This window comes from Oncorhynchus masou, chromosome 15, assembly GCF_036934945.1.
Source record: "Oncorhynchus masou masou isolate Uvic2021 chromosome 15, UVic_Omas_1.1, whole genome shotgun sequence".
Taxonomy (NCBI): Eukaryota; Metazoa; Chordata; class Actinopteri; order Salmoniformes; family Salmonidae; genus Oncorhynchus; species Oncorhynchus masou.
In genome coordinates, this window is record NC_088226.1 from 25572504 (window position 1) to 25589383 (window position 16880).

Genomic DNA, 16880 nt, shown 5'->3' on the forward strand with positions numbered 1-16880 from the left:
TCATAACAGTTGATGGTTTTTGCGACTGAATTTGAAGAAACTTTCAAAGTTCTTGACATTTTCCGAATTGACTGACCTTCATATCATACAGTAATGATGGACTGTTGTTTTTCTTTGCTTATTTGAGCTGTTCTTGCCACAATATGGACTTGGTCTTTTACCAAATAGGGCTATCTTCTGTATACCACCCCTACCTTGTCACAACACAACTGATTGGCTCAAACGCATTAAAAATGAAAGAAATTCCATAAATTTACTTTTAACAAGGCACACCTGTTAATTTAAATTATGTCACACCTTGGCCTTAGTATTCTGTGTTTTCTTTATTATGTTGGTCAGGCCAGGGTGTGACATGGGTGATTTATGTGTCTTGTTTTGTCTAGGGATTTTTGTAGTCTATGGGGTTGTGTTCAGTTGAGTGTTCTCGGTAAGTCTATGGTTGCCTGGAGTGGTTCTCAATCAGAGGCAGGTGTTTATCGTTGTCTCTGATTGGGAACCATATTTAGGCAGCCATATTCTTTAGGTATTTGGTGGGTGGTTGTTCCTGTCTCTGTGGTTTGCACCAGTTAGGACTGTTTCGGTTTTTCCACGTTTTCTTATTTTGTATAGTGTTCACGTTTTCATCTTTCATTAAAGATGTTTATAAATAACCACGATGCATTTTGGCCCTCCTCTCCTTCCCAGGAAGAAAACTGTTACAAATTAGTTGAAGCTGGTTGAGAGAACACCAAGACTTTGTTAAGCAGTCATCAAGACAAAGGGTGGCTACCTTTGATTTGTTTAACACGTTTTTGGTTACTACATATTCCACATTTTGACTGGTACTGTATGTAAATTAAATATTCCTGTTTTTCATTTTCAATTAATTTGCTAAAAAGTTTATTTTTATATAGTTCCTTTCTGTTCCTTTTTTAACCTCTGAAATCAGTTTTTTTTTACATTTAGCTCATTAAATTACTTCACAAATCATTTCGGTTAGAGCAAGTAAGCTAGTAGTTTACATGCGTGATGGACAGACAAGTGTAGCCTATGGCGCAAAATTCTATGGGTGGGGAGAGCACTGGATTGGGTTGAGGAGCAGGCTTGAAAAGCTACTCATCTTGTCATGCATTATCTGAAATAGGTCCACAGAATTATGCCTAGGAGGAGTGGTTCTATGAAGGAACTTTGAATGTCCTTTGAGCTAACTAACAAGCTTGAGCTAGCAAGCTAACAAGCTTGTGTGTGCAGAGCGGCACTAGAATTAAAAACACATCTTACCTTTTTGTAGTTAATAAATCCAACACGAAACATGATACCTAAGCCTGAAAAAGTTAATCCATTCTTCTCTAGGTAATAAAACATCTCTCTATTCAGCTTCTCACACTTCTAATGTCAGTACAGTAGCCTATGCTTCAGAGGGGAGGGGCAGGTTGCCTAAACATGCACAGACATTGGCAAAGATTTTCAGCTTGCAGGCAGATGCTGGAATATGTTTCTGAGTGACAGAGTGAGGGCTTTGCATAGGCATTTTGTTTCATTTCTTTGTGTGTCTAGAAAAAAATGCCTGGACTTATTAAAATATCGGTTCAATTCCAGAACAGTATTGATCACTTTTGTTCCAAGTTCCGCTTATGTTTCTTGAAAAATGTCATTATTTTCTGGTTTTCGGTTCTGTTCTGTTCCAACTCCTGGTCCTTCTTGTTGGCTAGCAGAAGCAACACCAGTAGACAGTGTCTTTCGCTCCTGCCAGCCAAACACCTGGCCTCACCCCGTCGTTAACATAACTGCAGGAAAACAGTTCCCGACAGGCGGTGGGCGAAGGACCGGTCACCCCCGCCTCCCAGTAGCACAGCAGGCAGAGGCTGTGACACCGTGTGCTAGCTTGCTAGTTAGCCACACCGTGTGCTAGTTAGCGACACCACGTGCTAGCTTGCTAGTTAGCTAGTTAGCACACAGTGTCCCCTGCCTCGCACCTGTTGTGTACTGGAGTAAAGCGTGTCTGACAGGCGTGGGCAAAGGACACTGTCTACCGGTTGTCCTTGCCTCCCGCTAGCACAGCAGTGCCAGTTCGCTAACACACGTTGTCGTCTCCCGCCTGCTGTGTACCAGAGTCCTCCTTAGGACTAGCCGGCTAAGCTATCACACACTCCCGCCTGCCGAACACCTGCCCTCGCCGTCATTAACAGAACTCTGGGAAAACAGTGCCCGACAGGCGGGAACTAATGACACTGCCTACCAGTGTACGGCTAGCTTGCTACCATTGTCGCCACCGGCCCTTCTTCTGTGGAGTTTATCGGTGGCTAGCATCCAACGTTATTGAGCATTAACACCACCTACTGTACTGGAGCGCCCCCGCCTCCCGCCTGTCCTAACTTAAAAATGTACCGGTAGAACAGAGGCGATTTTAGCATGTAAAGTCCCAACAGCAGTGGCAACCCCTTACCCCTGCTACACCTGGCTATCATCGGAGCTTTGTCCGGCAGTGAAACAGTTCTTTCAGACTCATTTACTGCCTTTAAAAAAAATCATAGCTGATATGGGTGACTTGCTTAAACAAATGTGGTTTCTACTGACAATTGAGATGTACAAACTATGGCTTAAGGGGATGACGAGCGGATAAGAGGCAATCCGTAAATTTAATTAAGATATTAATGAGCGAGCTCGGATGGACGTAGTCAATATAACTATTTGTTCAGCAATTTTGAAATGTACAGTGACAGAACTCAAAACATGATCCATTCTTACAGTATTCTCCCTGTACATAAAGTCAAAACTATATGATAAATAAAGGGGGCATATAAGCAGACAATGAAAGCTCTTACAATATTCAATAATTACATTTCTCTAAAACAGGCTACATGTGCCCCACCAAGTCAGAACAGTAGGTGAAATTAGGAGGGGAAACGGGACCAAATTATTGGGGTGAGGACCATGGGCTACTAACAGCTTACTTAGCTTACACAACATACACTTAGTATTACTTTCTTAGCTACAGTATACATATCTCCCTGGTATATTACATAATTTATGCAACAGCATACAATACATTTTTGGACTCACCTTGTGCTGTGCTCACTTGAACAGGAAGGTGGAATGACTCTCCTTCCTGGGAAAATTTTGTCATCAAACATTGTCATCAAAGTCTGGCATTCTCTGGATTTATGGTGCTTTGAGGTCAACTGGAAACTCGTAAAAAAACAATGTTGAATCATGATGACATCAGTGACCTTTAGGTCGGAGCTCCCGACTTGCAATTCTGTGTTGGATGGCAGTTGAAAACGTATTTTCCCAGTCGGAGCTTGTTTTTTTCAGTTTCCAGTTGTTTGAGTTTGTCAGAAGTCATGCTGGATTGACACCATGGCCAATGTTAAATGTTTATCCTTTTAAGCTTGTAAAAGAGACTCTTAAACCCAGACTTGGGACCACACACCTACTCCACTGAATAGCAGGCTAGTGATTGCTTTGCAATGCTTGCAGTCAGCCACTGATTCCTTCCAAACCATTAATTGTTGAATTTGCGATTTCCAACTTGTTGTATAATGTTTATGTCCAATGGCCGATGAACACCGATACATTTTATTTATAATTTCTCTTCATTATATATCTTCATATGACAAGGAGATTGTCGACTTGATTCATGATGATTACTGCTAGCTAAGATTTTGAAAGTATGATGTTGACATGATCAGTCCAATCAAAGCTGCTGTAGATATACTTGAGTAAAAGTACAAAGTAAAAGTAAATGCTCTATATCAAATTCCTTATATTAAGCAAACTAGATGTCACTATTTTATTTTTTGTTATTTTATTTACAGACAGACAAGGGTAAACTCAAACACTCAGACATAATTTACAAACGCAGTATTTTTAGTGAGTCCACAGGATCAAAGGCAGTAGGGATGACAATTCGTTATAGGTGCATGAATTGGACAAATTGTCAAAAAATATAACTGCAGAGGAAACAGCATGACGTCAGCCAGAATTGGTCAGCTGGCACCTCCATCCATCTACAGCCAGGGAGTTCCGAGCCGATTACCGTTCTCCTAGCAGCAGGATATTATGCTGGCAGATGATCCGGATTTTTTTGAACGATTTATAAGAGTCTCCCTGCAAAGAAATACTAAACTTTGGGAATATCGATTTTTTTTTAAACGCTGTGCAGTGCAACTGTTTTTCACAGCTTTGCAACCACCTTTGAAAAAATACATGGACCATTTTACATATTTAACCAGCCTTTATTTTTAAAGTTTACACATACTGTTATGTTAAAAGCTATTGTGTAGTCTATATTTAGTCTATATTTAAAGAAATACACCTTTCATAAAACACAGATACATGTTATTCGAATTACTCAATCGAGTCTGCCAAAATGAAATGGGTCTCTTGTGCTGGACAATTGGTTTAATGCAGAGTACTGGTGACTCCTTACTCCACCCACTCCATTCACTGCAATACAATACATGGTACATAGGATACCTGTTTTAGGTAGAAAAGTTATCTCTACAGTCCAATATTCTCAACATACCAGTGTCAACATTGTATTTTTTTTGTCTTAATTGTTATTTTTTTCACCATATTTTTTTGTTTTTATAAATTACTTATTGCATTTTCTTGTTGGCACAATAAAAGTGTCCATTGATTCAAGTTGAATATAATTTGAATGAGTTATCCAATTGAAATGTATTGAAATGCGGGCTTTTATTTAGAAGGTCTCACTAGTATCATACGAAAGTGACGTTATAGTTTGTGCTGCTGTCAGAATACTAGTGCAGAATACTAGTCCACAGCGCCACCGACTCCGAAACAGCATCGTCCTTCACCGAGAACAACATCGGTAGAAAAAACGGATCAAATATGATTTAAGGGGCGGCTTGGGTGTTGGCAGCACAAGGGAACGCCGTTAGCCTCTTCATTTTACCTATTTATATATTATTATGTTTTATTTCCCAACGGATTTCGAATCCTCCCAGTAATGGCTGGGGTCCATGCCTCCGGCTGCTGAGCGGCAGGTGTATTGTTGAGGACTTATTTCTCATTCATTATGTATTCAACTACGGCGGATACACAGGTCGGTAAGGACTGAACCGACTGCTACCGGAATTGGATGTTGCTGTCGCGAGGAAGGCAGTAGCAGGGTGCGTCGTTCCGTCCTCGAGGCTGCGGTGCAGCAGCAGCAGTGGTGGTCGGCTCGGGAGGGCGGTCTCTCTATCCCCTTGTATATAGCCTATATATTTTTTATTGTGAATAAAAATGTCTCAATAGAGTTTAGTAGTTCAAGGTTATAAATCCTAACTGCCAAAAATACCACCCAAATGATAACAATCTTTGAAATCGTTCGGAATATGGAATGACACAGGAAATATTTATTGATGATTAATCAGAACGGATTATAATTCCAATGAGTAGTATTTCCCTTTCATCTTGGTAAGCGTGTTTTATAACTGTAGGCCTATCTAATCAACATCATCTCACATCTGGAATCGGACCCAGACCTCATTTTGCCAAGATGATGGAAATCGACGAGGTTGTCTATCAGGACGACTATGGCTCAGTTTCGGTTATGTCGGAGCGGGTCTCGGGCCTCGCCAACAGCATCTATCGGGAGTTCGAGCGCCTCATCAGCAGCTACGATGAGGAAGTGGTCAAGGAGCTAATGCCGCTGGTGGTGAACGTTCTGGAGAATCTGGATTCGGTTTTAACGGAGAACCAGGAGCACGAAGTGGAGCTCGAGCTGCTGAAGGAGGACAACGAGCAGCTCATCACCCAGTACGAGCGCGAGAAGGCGCTGCGCAAGCAGGCAGAGGAGGTGAGGGTTACTCCAACCATGGCTGTTTTGTTTATAAATACTCTGCCAGTGTCTTCATCACTAGCCATATCTATGACTAATAATTACTGCACATACATTCACTTTCAATATCAGTTCAGTTTTCATTGCCACTGTATGCCCAGTTTACCAAAATGAAACCCTAAACCTAACCATTATAAGCTACACCCACATCCCATCACATTCCTTCTGTAGGCCATTTATTTCTAGGCCTAATTGGCCAGGCCCATATAACAAGGGATACGTCTCAAATGGCACCATATTCCCTATATTGTGCACTACTTTTGACCAGAGCTGATAGGGCCAAATGTAATATACACTGAGTATACCAAGCATTAGGAACGACTTCCTAATATTGAGTTGCACAGCCCCCCTCCCCCTTTTACCTTCAGAACAGCCTCAATTTGTCAGGCATTGACTATACAAGGTGTTGAAAGCATTCCATAGGGATGCTGGACCATGTTGACTAATGCTTTCCACAGTTGTGTCAAGTTGACTGGATGCGCTTTGTGTTTCTTTTTATTCTTGATACACACGAGAAACTGTTGAGCGTGAAAAACACAGCAGCATTGCAGTTCTTGACACAAACTACCGTACCCCATTCAAAGGAACTTAACTATTTTGTCTTGCCCATGCTCTGAATGGCACATATAGAGTCGTGGCCAAAAGTTTTGAGAATGACACAAATATTAATTTTCACAAAGTCTGCTGCCTCAGTTTGTATGATGGCAATTTGCATATACTCCAGAATGTTATGAAGAGTGATCAGATGAACTGCAATTAATTGCAAAGTCCCTCTTTGCCATGCAAATGAACTGAATATCCAAAAAACATTTCCACTGCATTTCAGCCCTGCCACAAAAGGACCAGCTGACATCATGTCAGTGATTCTTTCGTTAACACAAGTGTGAGTGTTGACGCTGACAAGGCTGGAGATCACTCTGTCATGCTGATTGAGTTCGAATAACAGACTGGACCCATCAAAAGGAGAGTGGTGCTTGGAATCATTGTTCTTCCTCTGTCATCCATGGTTACCTGCAAGGAAACACGTGCCGTCATTATTGCTTTGCACAAAAACGGCTTCACAGGCAAGGATATTGGTGCCAGTAAGATTGCACCTAAATCATCCATGTATCATCAAGAACTTCAAGGAGAGTGGTTCAATTGCTGTGAAGAAGACTTCAGGGCACCCAAGAAAGTCCAGCAAGCTCCAGAACCGTCTCCTAAAGTTGATTCAGCTGCGGGATCGGGGCACCAGCAGTACAGAGCTTGCTCAGGAATGGCAGCAGGCAGGTGTGAGTGCATCTGCACGCACAGTGAGGTGAAGACTCTTGGAGGATGGTGTCAAGAAAGGCAGCAAAGAAGCCAATTCTCTCCAGGAAAAACATCAGGGACAGACTGATATTCTGCAAAAGGATCAGAGATTGGACTGCTGAGGACTGGGGTAACGTCATTTTCTCTGATGGGTCCCCTTTCCGATTGTTTGGGGCATCCGGGAAAAACTTGTCCGGAGAAGACAAGGTGAGCAGTACCATCAGTCCTGTGTCATGTCAACAGTAAAGCATCCTGAGACCATTAATGTGTGGGGTTGCTTCTCAGCCAAGGGAGTGGGCTCACTAACAATTTTGCCCGAGAACACAGCCATGAATAAAGAATGGTACCAACACATCCTCCGAGTGCAACTTCTCCCAACCATCCAGGAACAGTTTGGTGACCAACAATGCCTTTTTCAGCATGATGGAGCAACTTGCCATAAGGCAAAAGTACAAAAAGTCGATATTTTGGGTCCATGGCCAGGAAACTCCCCAGACCTTAATCCCATTGAGAACGTGTGGTCAATCCTCAAGAGGCGGGTAGACAAACAAAAACCCACAAATTCTGACAAACTCCAAGCATTGATTGGACCATCAGTCAGGATGTGACCCAGAAGTTAATTGACAGCATGCCAGGGCGGATTGCAGAGGTCTTTAAAAAGAAGGGTCAACACTGCAAATATTGACTCTTTGCATCAAGTTCATGTAATTGTCAATAAAAGCCTTTGACACTTATGAAATGCTTGTAATTATACTTCAGTATTCCATAGTAACATCTGACAAAAATATCTAAAGACACTGAAGCAGCAAACTTTGTGGAAATTAATATTTGTGTCATTCTCAACTTTTGGCCACGACTATACATATACACAATCCATGTCTCAATTGTCTTAAGGGTTAAAAATCCTTCTTTAACCTGTCTCCTCCTCTTCATCGCTACTGATTGAAGTGGATTTAGCAAGTCACATCAGTAAATTATAGCTTTCACCTGTATTCACCTGGTCAGTCTATGTCACTGATTGCATGCAGTGAGTACTCATACCTGGACTAATGGCCCATCCATATAAACACAGCAGATCAGAGACAGTGGAAAGGCTTATCTATGTAGCATCATCAGTGGTGGTTCAATGAGGATAGGGGCCTTTGAATAGCCTAGTACATGCATTGTGCCTGGGCCAAGTTGGTGATCAGTTCAGTGTGCTTGTGTGTTTGCTGAAGGATTCCTGCAAAGCTGGGGTGTTGTGATGCTGACGTGAATGTACTATATTTCATTCCATTTTATTCAATAAAATAATTGTATTTGACACAGACTTTTAATTGACAACAATATGCCTGAAATGAAACTGGACTACAAAGGGAAACCCAACCGCTAGCTGCCCAGTGACGCGAGCCTACCAGACGGGCTCTATGGCTTTTATACAGGCTTCGAGGCAAGCAACACTGAAGCATGCATGATTGCACCACCGGTTCCGGACAACTGTGATAATGCTCTCCATAGCCGATGTGAGCAAGACCTTTAAACAGGTCAACGTTCACAAGGCCGCGGGGCCAGAGGGATTACCAGGACATGTGCTCCGGGCATGTGCTGACCAACTGGCAGGTGTCTTCACTGACATTTTCAACATGTCCCTGATTGAGTCTGTAATACCAACATGTTTCAAGCAGTCCACCATAGTCCCTGTGACCAAGAACACTAAGACAACCTGCCTAAATGACTACAGACCCGTAGTAGCACTCACGTCCGTAGCCATGAAGTGCTTTGAAAGGTTGGTAATGGCTCACATCAACATCATTATCCTAGAAACCCCTAGACCCACTGCAATTTGCATACCACCCAAACAGATCCACAGATGATGCAATCTCTATTGCACTCCTCACTGCCCTTTCCCACCTGGACAAAAGGAACACTTATGTGAGAATGCTATTCATTGACTACAACTCAGCGTTCAACACCATGTACACTCAACTCATCACTAAGCTAAGGATCCTGGGACTAAACACTTCCCTCTGCAACTGGATCCTGGACTTACTGACGGGGCCGCCCCCAGGTGGTGAGGGTAGGTAGCAACACATCTGCGACGCTGATCCTCAACACTGGAGCCCCACAGGGGTGCTTGCTCTGTACTCCCTGTTCACTCACGACTGCACGGTCAGGCATGACTCCAACACCATCATTAAGTTTGCAGAAGACACAACAGTGGTCGGCCTGATCACAGACGAGACAGCCTATATGGAGGAGGTCAGAGACCTGGCCATGTGGTGCCAGAATAACAACCTATGGCTAGCTTCACATAGATGAGTCCGACCACCATTAATCAAAATAGAACTGTCTTATAAATTAGGGTTATTTTAGATGATGACACCTAGCTATATAGTTAGCTAACTATAGCTACTGAAACAGATTATGTTGTTTTGCTATGTTTTTGGGGAAGAACATTGTTTGAATCCATTAACTAGCTTTTTTTATGACCAGCACTGTAGGTGCGCGAGACAACTTTACCAGCATCATAGCATACGTATCTATGAATCGTTTGTGACATATGAAATATGATTGATAGTGAAATCCATGTGTAATAATTACGTAAAAAAATTATCAACGGGTTACATTATTATGTGACGTGCAGTCATATTCAGGTCCTGATTGGTCAACAAGCTTATTTGACACGTGTTAAACAGTCTGTCCTGAGCACTCTGGAGCAGGTCTTCATCAAGGATCTCTCTGTACTTTGCTCCATTCATCTTTGCCTCGATCCTGACTAGTCTCCCAGTCTCTGTCGCTGAAAAACCTCCCACAGCATGATGCTGCCACCACCATGCTTCACCATAGGAATGGTGCCTGGTTTCCTCCAGATGTGATGCTTGGCATTCAGTCAGAGTTCCATCTTGGTTTCATCAGACTAGAGAATCTTGTTTCTCATGGTCTGAGAGTCTTTAGGTGCCTTTGGAAAACTCAAAGTGGGATGTCATGTGCCTTTTACTGACAAGTGGCTTACGTCTGGTCATTCGACCATAAAGGCCTGATTGGTGGAGTGCTGTAGAGATAGTTGTTCTTCTGGAAGGTTCTCTCATCTCCACGGAGGAACTCTAGAGCTCTGTCAGAGTTTCCATTGGTTTCTTGGTCAGCTCCCTGACCAAGACCTTTCTACCCCGATTGCTGTTTGGCCCGAGCGACCAAGAAGAGAATTGGTGGTTCCAAATTTCTTCCTTTTAAGAATTATGGAGGCCACTCTGTTCTTGGGGACCATCAATTCTGCAGACATCTTTTGGTACTCTTCCCCAGATCTGTGCCTCGACACAACCCTGTCTCGGAACTCTACGGACAATTCCTTTGACCTCATGTTTTTTTTTTTTGCTCTGACATGCACTCTCAACTGTGGGCCCTTATATTGACAGGCATGTGCCTTTCCAAATCATGTTTAATCAATTTAATTTACCATAAGTAAACTCCAAATTGTAATACCATCTCAAGGATTATCAATTGAAACAGGATGCACATGAGCTCAATTTCAAGTCTCATAGCAAAAGGTCTGAATACTTATGTAAATAAGGTATTTCTTTTATTTTTATACATTCGCAAACATTTACAAAAACCTGTTTTTGCTTTGTCTTTATGGGGTGTGTGTAGACTGCTGAGGATTTTTATTATTTAACACATTTTAGAATAAGGCTGTAACGTAACAAATGTGGAAAAGTCAAGGGGTCTGAATACTTTCCAAAGGCACTGTATGTACATTTATGGAAATGAGGTGCATATAAATTATCTTTATTTTAAACACAAAATGAAATAAATACCTGATACCATTAGACCATTTATATATGAGTGCATTCTAAGAAAAAAGTGACATTTGACAATACATTTAATACCTGAATACCCACCAAAATCCTTGAACTCCATTTGTTATTTGTCCATTCATGTAAAATGTGTTATGTGCTATAAATTCAAAATGTTTGAAGTATCTTCATCCATTGTCCAACTGTTTTATAAGAATTGTTTTTAAAACCTTTTAACAATTTTGATGACTGTTGCTGGTGTTATCCTAGACACATTCTAGTACAGTATAAGCAGACAGCTGTGCAGGGTTTTACCCAAAATAAAGGTCCAATGCCACATGATGCTTAGTCATAGATGTGTGTACAGTCATATACCACGTCACATTGTAAGGTCCCAAATAGCACCCTATTCCCAGCCTAGTGCACTACTTTTTACTCGGGCCCATGGGGCTATATAGGGAATATGGTGCCATTTGGGACACAGGTTGTTTTCTCTGTCTCATTTTTTGCTACATTTGAGAGAAGAGAACATGATTAAATGCGTACATTTGAAATAGATTATCATGAAAGTGTAAAGAGGATTTGTTTATATGCTTTTTGAAGCAAGTGACACAAAAATAGCATGTGTAAGAATTAGTAAGTGCGCTGGTCAGAAAATATGATAAGTATTTGGATGAAATAGTGCTTGATACAACCAAAATGAATAATGATAATGACAACCTGTAAAGATATAGTGAAAGTCCTTTGGAGTAACTCGTACTGTATTATATGAATTAGAGATTTCATGATGAACTGCAGAATAGTGTGCTATACACTAAAGTAACAGTAATAATCACATTAGATTACCTGTACAATGTTATAAGGGTAAGAGTTGAGGTCACAGTTATAACCTTCAGAACAGAGTCCAAGAGCTCCATTTTCAATGAGACCATAACACACTATATTTGCTGTGGTGGATTAGAACTTTGAATACAGCACCGAACATGAGTGCACAGATGCTATTTCGAACATAAATGTTTTAGATGCGACCCAGGGATTGGTTTTAAGGCACTGCCTGAGACAGTGGCGTGGTGCGTTGTGGGGGGATGGGCTGGGTGCTTTATGGGAAATCAATTGTACACCGAGGGAGATTGGCACTGTAACCTGATTTTGTGCTTATGACAGAGAGCAAGAGATGGAGAGAGAAGGGGCAATACAGAGGAGGAGAGAGGACAAGAGAGAGAGTTAGAGAGGAGAGAGAGAAGGGATGAGAGAGAGAGTGATACAGAGGAGAAGAGAGGATGAGAGCGACAGATGGAGTATGAGCAGGAATACATGCCATAAAACAGGGATAGAGAGGAGAAACAGGGAGTTAGAGAAAGGTAGACAAAGAGCGAAAGAACAAGACCGAGATGGAGAAATACAAAGGGAGGGAGAGAGAGAACATCTTCCCAGAGAGAGAGAGAGAAAGAGGCAGACAGAGTGAAAGAATGAGAGACAGAGATGGAGAGAGATACAGAGATAGAGGGAACATCTTCCCAAGTCTAGAGAAAAAACAACAACAGCCCACACCCTGGCTGGAATCTTCTCCCTGTGCCATGTGTTTCCTTTGGGAGTGATTGTCAATGCTCAGATTACAAGGTCTTTAGACAGACCCAAATGGCGCCCTATTCCCTAGTAGAGGTCGACCGATTATGATTTTTCAATGGTGATACCGATACCGATTATTGGAGGACCAAAAGAAAAGCAGATACCGATTAATCTGCCGTTTTTTATTTTTTTTATTTGTAATAATGACAATTACAACAATACTGAATTAACACTTATTTTAACTTAATATAATACATCAATAAAATCAATTTAGCCTCAAATAAATAATGAAACATGTTCAATTCTGTTTAAATAATGCAAAACCAAGTGTTGGAGAAGAAAGTAAAAGTGCAATATGTGCCATGTTAAAATGTTTAAGTTCCTTGCTGAGAACATGAGAACATATGAAAGCTGTTGGTTCCTTTTAACATGAGTCTTCAATTATTCCCAGGTAAGAAGTTTTAGGTTGTAGTTATTATAGGACAATTTCTCTCTCTACCATTTGTATTTCATTAACCTTTGACTATTGGATGTTCTTATAGGCATTATAGTATTGCCAGTGTAACAGTATAGCTTCCGTCCCTCTCCTCGCTCCTACCTGGGCTCGAACCAGGAACACAACGACAACAAGCCACCCTCGAATCAGCGTTACCCTTGCAGAGCAAGGGGAACAACCACTCCAAGTCTCAGAGCGAGTGATGTTTGAAACGCTATTGGCGCGCACCCCGCTAACTAGCTAGCAATTTCACATCGGTTACACGAGCCTAACCTCGGGAGTTGATAGGCTTAAAGTCATAAACAGCTGCTGGCAAACGCACGACAGTGCTGTTTGAATTAATGCTTACGAGCCTGCTGCTGCCTACCACCACTCAGTCAGACTGCTCTCAAATCATAGACTTAGTTATAACATGATAACACACAGAAATACGAGCCTTAGGTTATTAATATGGTCGAATCCGGAAACTATCAACTCAAAAACAAGACGTTTATTCTTTCAGTGAAATACGGAACCGTTCCGTATTTTATCTAACGGGTGGCATCCAAGTCTAAATATTCCTGTTACATTGCACAACCTTCAATGTTATGTCATAATTACGTAAAATTCTGGCAAATTAGGAGGCCCAAACTGTTGCATATACACTGACTCTGCATGCAATTAATGCAAGAGAAGTGACAACTTCACCTGGTTAATATTGCCTGCTAACCTGGATTTCTTTTAGCTAAATATGCAGGTTTAAAAATATATACTTCTGTATATTGATTTTAAGAAACGCATTGATGTTTATGGTTAGGTACACATTGGAGCAACGATACGCACCGCATCGATTATATGCAACGCAGGACACGCTAGATAAACTAGTAACATCATCAACCATGTGTAGTTAACTTGTCACGGCTTTCGTTGTGGGAAGGAGGAGCGGACCAAAATGCAGCGTAGTTTTGATTAATTTTATTAAATACGGAAACTATACACGATAAACTAACAAAATAACAAACCTACGAAAACTGAAAACAGCTCTATCTGGTGCAAAACAAAGAGACAGGAACAATCACCCACAAACACACAGTGAAACCCAGGCTACCTACCTGCCCCTGATTGAGAACCATATCAGGCCAAACACAGAAATAGACAAACAAGACATCCAACATAGAATGCCCACTCAGATCACACCCTGACCAATCAAAACATAGAAACAATCAAAACATAGAAAGATGCCCCCCCCCAAGGTGCGGACTCCGACCGCAAAACCTGAACCTATCGGGGAGGTTCTGGGTGGGCATCTGTCCGCTGTGGCGGCTCTGGTGCTGGACGTGGCCCCCACTTCACCGCAGTCTTCCCCCACCTTGTCCGCTTCCGTGACCTCCCAGCCACGGCAACCCTACTTAACAACACGGGACAGAGGGGCAGCTCGGGACAGAGAGGGGCTCTTCAGACTCCGGCAGCAGCGCCGGACAGGCGGGAGACCCCGGCAGCAGCGCCGGACAGGCGGGAGACCCCGGCAGCAGCGCCAGACAGGCGGGAGACCCCGGCAGCAGCGCCGGACAGGCGGGAGACCCTGGCAGCAGCGCCGGACAGGCGGGAGACCCCGGCAGCAGCGCCGGACAGGCTGGAGACCCCGGCAGCGCAGGAGAGGAGAAAGGCTCTGGCAGATCCTGGCTGACTGGCGGATCTGGAAGAATCTGGCAGACTGACGGTTCCGGCAGATCCTGGCTGACTGGCGGATCTGGAAGAGTCTGGCTGACTGGCGGATCTGGAAGAGTCTGGCAGACTGACGGTTCCGGCAGATCCTGGCTGACTGGCGGATCTGGAAGAGTCTGGCGGATCTGGAAGAGTCTGGCGGATCTGGAAGAGTCTGGCGGATCTGGAAGAGTCTGGCTGACTGGCGGATCTGGAAGAGTCTGGCGGATCTGGAAGAGTCTGGCGGATCTGGAAGAGTCTGGCTGACTGGCGGATCTGGAAGAGTCTGGCTGACTGGCGGATCTGGAAGAGTCTGGCTGACTGGCGGATCTGGAAGAGTCTGGCTGACTGGCGGATCTGGAAGAGTCTGGCTGACTGGCGGATCTGGAAGAGTCTGGCAGATCTGGAAGAGTCTGGCTGACTGGCAGATATAGAAGTGTCTGGCTGACTGGCAGATCTGGAAGAGTCTGGCTGACTGGCAGATCTGGAAGAGTCTGGCTGACTGGCAGATCTGGAAGAGTCTGGCTGACTGGCAGATCTGGAAGAGTCTGGCTGACTGGCAGATCTGGAAGAGTCTGGCTGACTGGCAGATCTGGAAGGGTCTGGCTGACTGGCAGATCTGGAAGGGTCTGGCTGACTGGCAGATCTGGAAGAGTATGGCTGACTGGCGGGTCCTGGCAGACTGACTGCTCTGGCTGCTCCATGCAAACTGGCAGCTCTGGCAGCTCCTTGCAGACTGGCAGCTCCTTGCAGACTGGCAGCTCTGGCTGTTCCATGCAGACTGGCAGCTCTGGCTGTTCCATGCAGACTGGCAGCTCTGGCTGCTCCATGCAGACTGGCAGCTCTGGCTGCTCCATGCAGGCTGGCAGCTCTGGCTGCTCCATGCCGGCTGGCAGCTCTGGCTGCTCCATGCAGGCTGGCAGCTCTGGCTGCGCTAAACAGGCAGGAGACTCCGGCAACACTGTAGAGGTGGAAGGCTCTGGCAGCGCTGAACAGGCGGGAGACTCCGGCAGCGCAGGAGAGGAGGAAGGCTCTGACTGCGCTGAACAGGCGGGAGACTCCGGCAGCGCAGGAGAGGAGAAAGGCTCCGGCAGCGCTGGAGAGGCGAGGCGCACTGTAGACCTGATGCGTGGTGCTGGCACTGGTGGTACTGGGCCGAGGACACGCACAGGAAGCCTGGTGCGGGGAGCTGCCATTGGAGAGCTGGTGTGTGGAGATGGCACAGGATGGGCTGGACCGTGAAGGCGTACTGGAGATCTTGAGAGCAGTGCTGACACAGGACATGCAAGGCTAGGGAAGTGCACAGGAGGCCTGGTGCATGAGGCTGGCACCAACTTCACCAGCCGACTAGCACGCACCTCAGGACGAGTATGGAGCGCTGACCCAGGTGCCATCAATTCCCGACATGCTCCGTCGGGTGAATTCCATATTTAAAGCACCAACAAAGCAACTCCCTCATTACTCTCTCCACCAATTTCCCCATTAACTCCTTCACAGTCTCTGTTTCACTCACCTCCAACACTGGCTTTGGTTCTGGTCTCCTCCTTGGCTCCTCACGATAAACAGGGAGAGTGGGCTCAGGTCTGACTCCTGACTCTGCCACACATTTTTGGGGCTGACTCTCGGGCTTCCATCCGCTTCGCCGTGCTGCCTCCTCATACCGGCGCCTCTCCGCTTTCACCGCCTCCAGTTCTTCCTTGGGACGGCAATATTCTCCAGGCTGAGCCCAGGGTCCTTCTCCGTCTAATTCATGCTCCCATGTCCATTCCTTCTTTTGTTGCTCCTGCTGTTGCTTTTGCCTGTTACCACGCCGCTTGGTCCTGTTGTGGTGGGTGATTCTGTCACGGCTTTCGTTGTGGGAAGGAGGAGCGGACCAAAATGCAGAGTTGTTTTGATTCACTTTATTAAATATGGAAACTATACACGATAAACTAACAAAATAACAAACCTACGAAAACAGCCCTACAGTGCCTTGCGAAAGTATTCGGCCCCCTTGAACTTTGCGACCTTTTGCCACATTTCAGGCTTCAAACATAAAGATATAAAACTGTATTTTTTTGTGAAGAATCAACAACAAGTGGGACACAATCATGAAGTGGAACGACATTTATTGGATATTTCAAACTTTTTTAACAAATCAAAAAATGAAAAATTGGGCGTGCAAAATTATTCAGCCCCTTTACTTTCAGTGCAGCAAACTCTCTCCAGAAGTTCAGTGAGAATCTCTGAATGATCCAATGTT

At 44.1% G+C, this 16880-nt stretch overlaps 1 protein-coding gene across 1 annotated transcript in view; it reads left to right on the plus strand.

Moving 5' to 3' along the window:
- The first annotated feature begins 4753 nt into the window (after window positions 1-4753).
- mapk8ip3 (mitogen-activated protein kinase 8 interacting protein 3) overlaps window positions 4754-16880 on the plus strand; it is an 82149-nt gene continuing 70022 nt past the window's right edge. Inside the window, exon 1 of the mRNA XM_064988907.1 lies at window positions 4754-5788. Within this exon, the coding sequence (XP_064844979.1) occupies window positions 5489-5788 (300 nt within the window). The 5' untranslated portion in view covers window positions 4754-5488. The remainder of the gene's footprint in view (window positions 5789-16880) is intronic.